The 9,151-nt window shown below is 35.0% G+C and overlaps 1 protein-coding gene across 8 annotated transcripts in view; it reads right to left on the bottom strand.

Moving 5' to 3' along the window:
• Positions 1 to 558: 558 nt before the first annotated feature.
• The window catches only part of GULP1 (GULP PTB domain containing engulfment adaptor 1), a 151,353-nt gene continuing 142,760 nt past the window's right edge, over positions 559 to 9,151 (bottom strand). For all 8 annotated transcript variants that reach the window (XM_065669881.1, XM_065669875.1, XM_065669874.1 and 5 more), the window contains one exon: positions 559 to 2,564. In XM_065669881.1, coding sequence (XP_065525953.1) covers positions 2,493 to 2,564 — 72 coding nt within the window. In that variant the 3' untranslated portion in view covers positions 559 to 2,492. The remainder of the gene's footprint in view (positions 2,565 to 9,151) is intronic.

Below are 9,151 nucleotides of genomic sequence, written 5' to 3'. Positions count from 1 at the left end.
TGGGTATTGAGTATTAGCTTGAAGAGAAAGCTTGCATTGGAAGTAATTACCAGATGGTTTAAGTTTACTTTTCTCAAAAGCATCAACATGGTATGCAACAGCCTGCACTATTAACAGATCTGACTTACAAGCTTGCTTTGTAGGATTCTGCAAGACTTTAATTACCTCCTTTACTCCTTAAACAACCATCAGGGTCATTTAGTAGCTAAGTATATTTGAGCAGCTACATATATAAAAAAAAAAAAGACAATAAAACCAGTCAATTAAATCCATGAAACACTGTGGAGTTACTCACTAATTATTAGTACTAGGTAGCTGCATATAGAACAAGATTTTTCTCTGTTGATTACAAATTAGACCAAACTCAGTAATAAAGGTCAAACACTGGAGTTTCTCTACACTGGTTGAGATCCCATTCATTCCAGCAAGTAAGGTAACTTTCACACACTTCAGCACTAAACCATTCTTTGTGGCAGGTTCTGCCCGACAATTAAGCATCTCTCCACCCTCCCTTCTACTGGGCATTTTACTGAAAGAAAGTTGTGTTCTGGGATGCAATTTATTTAAAAACATTTATTTTAGGCAAAATTAAACAGACATTTGAGATTACATAAAATACAATTTCCAATTGGATCACATAACCTTTTCATTAAAAATGCACTGTTGTGTGAAGTATTTTTGTATGGATTGACCAGGTATGTAATATTTAACCATGCCATTTGCAGTCAACTATAATAAAAATCAGTAACGAAAAAAGTTTCTTAAAATGTGCAAATATTATTTTAATGTTACCATTGATAATAAATGACCACTAAATAGATGCTCATTATGTAAAGCTTTTTAAAGTACAATAAAAATACAAATTCTATTTGTTAAAAAAAGCCATTCCTATGGCTACTAAACATCCTCATTATACAAATTCCAAAATACTATATGACAAAATTATAAAGATTTCTCTTTATGAAACATATACTATTAGTGATTTGATATATTTTAATATATATATTTATATATAACACTCTACATGAATGTTGAACACAGAATAGGAAAGAGGAAGACTAAAGTAATAATCCAATTCATTTTTGTGGACTTCAAAGGTATATGCAGAAGTACATTGTTGAACAAGGCATAAACATATGCATGTGGTGTTGAATTTTCAAACTGCTTTTTCATTGTGAACTGTAACTGTTATAGACAAAACCATAAGTATTACAAAAAACTTCTAATGGAAAAGGAAAGAAAACAAGAAAAATCTAAAATTTTGGGTTTTTTTCCACATCTGTATGTTTTGAAGTTAAAAATACTAGAGTTTTAAAAGTTTTTTAATTGAACTAATGTGCAGTTTGGGCATCAAAACACTAATGATAATTTTCTGAGATAGGTTTAAGATGGTATTTTATTGCTTATGCTGAAGATTAACGAAGAGTATGCATAGACTGGTCAGTGTTCAACTTGCTAGCAGCTGAAAACTGCAGTTACTTCTGTAACAACCAGTGGGTATGAAAGACTTTTGAACTTATATAGAATTCTTACAGCAAGCTTTAAAATTATAGTAAGACATATAGCATTAGAGCAGACAGTGAAAAAAATACTCAACAGAGCCTGACTGTAAACACTCAGGTGTTGAAAGTAACTTACAGGACTGAGCCCAGTAAATGGAATGCCTGCTTCTATACAAAATTACATAAACTCCTAAGTAAATGCAAGACCATAATCTCCTTTCTAGGTTATGGTTATCATATAATGAATTCCATATTACATACTTTACATTTCAGCTATAAAATATCAAGAGAAAGGGCAGTTACGTTGTCCAGTCTGCAATTAGCAGTTCTTCTACGCTCATTAAACACTGATAAGCATACTAACAATTTGTTAGTTTATAAAACATGAATTAAGGACCTAAAAGTCTTCTGGATTTTGTAAACTAGTAACAATATATATACAGCATAGTAATGATACACAGTAAAGGAGATCAATTACATGGCATCCAGATTTACCTTTTAAGCATATATTAATGGTTAGTATTTTCTGCCTTTTCACTGCAATTTGAACTTTTTGTACTAAATATTAAACATTTTATTGCTTGAATATTAAATAATGGCTTAAAAGCATAATTTCAAAATGCTGCCAGGTAAAGTATTACATGTAAATCATGCTTGCAGGTCTGCAAACAGAGAGAGGTATGTGCAAGCTTTTTGAAGAAACTTCTCCAGGTTAATAGTCATAAAACATAGTAATCTGGGGCAAAATGTGAGAGAAAGAAACATAACAGTGTAATTTAATTCATATTTTGTAAACAAATATAACTTTTTACATTTGTACAGGGCAAGACTATAACTAAGTTGGATTTTTACAGAAGCAAACCTCACAAGAGTTTACATGTTGAAAAAAGCAATTTTTGGCACATGGATAATATCTGTGAATACATGTTCAGGATTAAAAAAAACACCGAACAAGACTGTGTAGGATTTTCACATATAGTTGTCTTGGCATCAGCACCTGCTGTCTAGTGGGTCAAGACAAAACACCGTGCCTTCAAGAGTTAATCCCATTTTGAACCCCTCCTGCAATGAAACAAAACATAGTTAACAAAAAGGAAAGTGACTTTTTGAGGGTTAAACTCTTTCTAAAAACATCTGAATTTGAGCCTAACTTTAGGACATTTCTCTCTTTAGAAGAAGCAGAATAATGGCTAAATTTTGGCCTGACCTTCAAGAGAAAAGTTACCTTTGAGTGAAGAAAATTTCATTCTGTTAGGTAAAAGTAGTGTAAAGTTATAAGCCATTGGAAACAAGGGCTCTGAATAGAAATGCTATGAGAACATCACCTCCAGGGATAGTTGCCATAATGTTCAGTTCACCATTGTCTTAACATACACTTAACACTTAGAGAATGTTGATTGCATGCTATGAAATCAGTAATAGGTGCTTTCATGAATCAAATGTCTTGCAAATAAAATAAATCTTCTTGCAAAGCAACCTGTACTGGGATTACGCATAAACTCAAGCCTTTTCTCATAATGTACAGCAGTAGCTGAAGCATGCCTTTTAGTTTTGAAAGGTAAATCTCAAATCAAACCAGCTTAATTTCAAACAGATTTAAACCACAGGCTAGAATTTTGAAAGCATATCTATAATTAATAACCCCACCAGCTACTGCCATCAGAAGAGTAATACTGAGAAACAGAATAAACTTCCAGGCAATAGTCATTAAATGGTCTGAGATTTTCCAAGTAAAATTTGAATATTCCTACAGGCAAATCCATTCTATGAGATGATGAGCCAGTTGCTCCAACTGTGTCACCCAGTTTGCCCTACCTGGATGACATGGTGCTGCCAAAGCTCACCAGCATATTTGACTTTTTTTCCCCTTTATTCTCTCTGTACTTCTCAAAGGGATAACAGGAAGAGAACTGATTTGAAAAAATATTTCAAGCAAAAGATATCTGATGCTCCAAGTCAAACACCTCCTGTTGTTCATTTACCAAAAGGATATTATTAATTGAGGTAACTGCAGTCACAGAAGGGGAAATTCAGAATTAGCCCTACAGTCTATCCTGTCATATTGCAAACCCTGCAGTTACACTGCGTCTGAAATGCTTACCTTTTGAAGCACTTCAGATATGCTTTGAAGAATATCTAAAGGCTGCTCCCAGTTTTGTCATTGTAAAAGGGACAGTTCATGCTTCAACCTGAGGATGCTTGATAGAGGTACTACAGTAGCACAGCTACAGCAACTACTTTAGCAAGGACAATCAACTTCATTTTTAGCAATCCAGAGAGGCCTTCACAGAACATGCATCTCGTTCATGTTCTGCATGCTCTTACCTTTCTATATATTTAAGCACTGTTTGTTGCTGTCTTAAGAAGCTGCACTTCCAACGCCCTTTCTCTGGCTAGCTAAAAGCAAATCAGCTTATATATTTTGGAAGCACATACATCCCACTGCTTTTATGTTGATCATGTGTGATTTTTTTAATTTTTTATTCCATGCAAAATGGTATTTTGTCATTTAACACTTAGCTTGTGTTTGCTATTACTGCTTTGAACTATTTCTGCTTTCTTGCAGAGCAATGCTCTGCTTATCTTTCCTTCCTTAACTTTAGACCACCTTCCCCCCATTTAGTTTTCCTCCTCTTTGAAGACGTGAAATTCTGCATTTAAAATGATCATATTTTCATGTATTTGCAACGTGATCAGTGTTAATCCATTAAGAGATTGCTGCGCTATATGTATCATAATTATTTTTAAAAGCATTTTAACTTTATTACTGTAGCTATTGTCTGTTGCAAAAGAAAATAGTGATGTGATAGCCAGGTGCTGTTACCAGTCGCGTACTTGAGAACCCAGCTTCTATTATAGGCAGAACTGATAAGGAAGTAAAAGCTACTACTACAGTATCAGGAACTGCAGTGTTAACACATTCATACTTTAAAATGGCTCATGCACTTAGCTGCCTATAAAAGGAACATGACATTTCAATGTTCATCTGTTAAATCACACAAAAGAGACTGTCATTAAATGTCAGATACTACAGTTACTAGCAGGTTCAAAGTTCCATGCCAACCACACGATCAAAAAAGCTCAACAACATAAAGAAGACATCAAGGCAATCTAGATTGCCAGCTGGGCATTTTTCAGATTTTAAAAGAATGTAAACCACAGAGGTTCAGTTTTTTGGTTTGTTTTTTTTTTTTTTTGTGGGTTTTTTTCATGAAAATCGAAGTGAAGGACAAGAAGTGCGTAAGAGTTTAAACCAAAGAGCTGGCTTAACTAACGTTCATATTAAATTAAATGCAGTCTTCAAAAAGGGGAGAAAAAAAAAATAAATCAGAACATCCTTGTCTAGCGGATTACCTTGGCAAAGTGATTGACATAAAATTTCCAAGGATCACAAAAGCATGGACTTCAGATCTTCCCAGTCATCTCTATTCCTAACCCTTCAAATTTTGCAAAATAACTCCAAATTCTTAAATGGTTTTTGGAATCTTCAAACCTGTATTTTGGCAAATATACATTGCATTTTTTTAAAAAAGGCAATTAGATGTAGTCAAGCAAGCTGTGGGAAGACAAGGTTTTAAGAAAAGATTCTCCTCTATGTCCAGACACAGCTGAAGTGTACTTAATGCAGATAACAGAAGTATCCTATGCTGCAGTTCTCACAGCTATGCAGAACTCTTTGAGCTTTATATCTGCTTTCAGGAATACACTTTATACATACATCTGAACTGCATACATCTCTGTCAAATCCTTTGGCTCCTACTTGAAGCTGCTATATTATTATTATAGTATCCGTTACACAGTATATGTCTACTTCAGACTCTCCACTTCAAAACCCAGCATGTGCAGCTGTCATAATAATGAAGTCAGTTGGAATGACCAAGCTGATTACAAATTATGATTTTTTCTCTTCTTCTAATAAACTCAATTAATGTGTAATGCAGAATATTTTTTCTTTTAAAATGACATATATAGTCAGCACTTGATACACATTACATACTATATATATTAAAAGTTACATTAATTTTAATACACAGCATTTAAAGTATTTTGCCTTGTGAAATTCAGACACTTTAGCTTCAAGTAACATGTCTTAGCATAACACACTGCCTCTTCATGAAAACACGTGTGCCACGGCTTCCTGTACTTTAAAGATTCACGAAAGAGTAACTCCTCATGTGATCAGAAAATCTCTCAAATCTGCTGATTTTTAGGGAATGCAGAAAAGGTCATTCCCTGTTACTGGACAGGAGTTGAAGGGCTATGAAGTGTGCATCTATACTGCGCCTTGCTTTTCTGTTCATATCCTCATGATGACTATGTCAAGTAACTTTTTACTTTCAAGGTGATTTAACACAAGGACTGAACATCTTAGTTACCCGGATAAATAATGGTATTGTACTAAAGGTATTACTGGTCTATTGAAGAGAGTAGCAAAGCTTGTTTTCACTAGTGAAAGCAACCTGAAAACAAAGCCTCATCCAAACCACCCACTTTTTTAGTTTCTCTGATAATAAGATATGAGCTATTCTGGTTAAAAACAGTAAACAGTAAAAGGCAAAAAACTCTTTTTTCCCAGAAGATAAATTTGCCAAAACCTTACTGCTTTGAGGTTAACTCGTCACTTCACAGTAACTTCACTTCATGAGCTTAAGTCAATGCAAACCCTATGAACCAATGATAAATTTACACATCTCTGAGAAGATAATTTAAAGGGCTGAGGGTAACTTATTTCAGACAGAAAGACATCAATCCTACTGACTGCTTCAGGGCATATGCAGGTGGAGCGGCTTGCAGCTCCTGGAAGCTTTATGATATTAACTACCTTGAGATTTTAATAAATTCTAGCAGCTGTTGCTGGTATGATTCATGATCCATGGAAACTTCCCCTCAACTACAAGATTTCTGAGAAAACAGACAGATTAAATTTATTAATGTCTGAATGCAGTAAAAATAGTGAAATTAAAATATGTTTCAGCATAAAGGTGGGGGAAATGGAAGGTTGAATATTCATGAGAGAGAGGCCTGACCTGTAAAAGTCACATCTCAGTGTATGTTGGAGTTTTGAGCTCTCCAAAAAGATCGAGACTGGACTAAGAAATGGGAGAGAAAGAGCTTAAGTGTGAAATCTGGACCCCCACTGAAGTTTAAATATAAAAGTGTTCTCCCAGAGGTCAGGAAAATTTATCTGATCTCTTTAAATTCAGAATATTGAATGTAAAGGAAAGCACCCACTACTTAAAGGGCTTATTCTCCAAAGCCTTTTCTGTGCTGCAATTTCCCCTCCCACTTTGCTTACACATCCCCTTCCAATGCACACATACACTGAGACAGCTTTTCTGCAGACAGGGGTATGTTTGACAAGGCATCTGACATAGCTTTACAGGAGAAATAGGGTAAGAGAGTCTGGACTGAGCTGCTTCAATTAGGTTGTCACTGGCTGCTGCTGAGACAGCTTGCTTACCACTCAGTACAGGATAAGCTGTATTTAACACCCTCTCAGAGTAAGTTTATATTTTGAACTATTAGATGTGTTCATAAGCAACTTACCTTTGTATATTTAATGGAACATGTATTTACTGGAAGTCAGACTGTACTTTCATAATGTGAACAGATTCCTTCAGTTTGCATTCCAGAGAAAGAAAGAAGCCTGTATTTTTCTCACGTGTTTCTTTACATTTTCCAGAGCACATTGCATATTCTGTGCTTTTACCTTTTGCAGCATCCATTTCACCTTCCTTCTTATCAGCTGTATATCTAACAACCATTGACTTCTAGTACAGCTATCTTCTGCTCATTTCAAGCTTTTAAGTAATTATTTCCAAATAAAAAACATTCACAAATGTGACTGTATTAACACAAAAATATATGTATCAAAGGTTTTGCTTAAACCATTTCACTAAGGACAATCTGATAATGAAAACTGGAGATTTCACTAGTACATATGGAAAATAAACAGCAATGAAAATGAAGGTGTAGTATTAGCAGCTGATAAGAATCAGCTTTCCTACCTTAAAAAATTGTAGGCCACTAAAAGTTTTAAAAGTTACATGAAAGTTTTTACATATGTACACACATATTCATAAAAATAAAGACATCAAACATGAACACATGCACACTTCAATTGTAAATGCTTTAAATACCATGATTAAAATACGATATACCAACCATCGCTGACGCTAGGCACCCAGGAAAGCACAAGAAGATAAAAGAGATATTAGTAAAAACATGTTTCAATCTGCATTTTACCACCTAGTATAATACTGTACATAACTTATGTTTTGGACAAAGTTAGAATTTTATTTTTGTTTTCATACCTTGGTAACTTTATACCTGTTCTCAACTGGGTTATATATGAACAAGTTTTGTTTCTACATATAGATCCACTAGTTAATTTTCAGTGGATGTGTCAGGGTATGCTAAGACTGATAGACAGACGCTCCAATTGCGAGATAAAGCATACAAAAAAAAAGATGGAAAAACAAAACCTATATGTGCAGAGGGGAATGCGGGACCAAGGCAATATTGTTTGCAATGGGGCGTAATAATGGCATGAGGTTTCGAGGTTGTTTTATTGTTTGTCTGCTTTTTTGGTCAAGAGAGTACAAACGATGCAAGTTTCTCATTTTATGACTTTGAAAATCTTTGATAAGGATTTCTACTGTTCCATTCACTGATGTTTTATGAGGCGATAGCACTTTGCAGGCTTATATGCTAACAATTAAACTAACATTACCTGTAATAAGAACTCTTAGTGTGTGACACTTGGGTATTTTCATAGGATTCTTCCTAGTAGCCAGAGATGCTACAGTATACTTTTTCCTAAAGTGGGCTATAGACAATGGAAACATCGATGTATATCAGTGTGAGGTGCTAAAAGATTTGCTTTTTGTGCTAAAGGGCTTGGCAATAACATCATTTCATTTACAAAACCCAAACTTTTTTACTGGAATTGTAAAGAAGACAGTTTTGACTTTTAGCTGCTATGTGAAATTACATGGGCCAGAGTACAGGTGATCAACAACCTCAGTTTCTTACTTCACTGTGAGTGGAGTTTGCCAGGGGCAACACCCTAAACTGACATGGAAAATGAAATTTCATAGTGAATAGGAATTAAAAGATTATACTCAGGAAAACTAAATGGTGTTTAAATCCTATTTCAGCCATTTTGAAATGTTTCTGCTGCTCTCCAGGGAGAAAAAAGGAACTGAAGGAGCCGGAGAGCTAGCTCTCTTGGACCTTGTGGGATCTTGAGAGAAAAGAGGGCTACAAGCCCTGGGAACACTTTCTGCTGAGGAGCCAGGATCCTAGAAATTCAAGTTTCCAGTATTTTCAGCTGTCTGTTTTGCTGGCAGGCTGCTGAAAAACACAGAGATAAGCAAGCTGGCAAGGAACTAGCACTTTGGAAAGTCTGACTGAAGACAGTGAGTTATTCCAAAACTTGATGGCTTTCTCCTAGAACTGCTTCAAAATTGGATCAGCAACTGAACAGATACAATTGAGTGTTTTAGAATCAGCAAACATCTTCTGACAAATGCTTGCACTCAGAATTCTTGAATCAATTCTCAACAGTTTAAGTGCTCCAGAGTGCCACAGTCAAATAGAGCTGGTTTTAAAGGCACCTGAAGCACATACTTTGCCTGTGCTAATGA

The sequence above is a fragment of the Lathamus discolor genome, chromosome 3, assembly GCF_037157495.1.
Source record: "Lathamus discolor isolate bLatDis1 chromosome 3, bLatDis1.hap1, whole genome shotgun sequence".
Lineage (NCBI taxonomy): Eukaryota > Metazoa > Chordata > Aves > Psittaciformes > Psittacidae > Lathamus > Lathamus discolor.
Note: the sequence above shows the minus strand (reverse complement) of the source record. Positions and strands in the feature narration are given on the sequence as shown.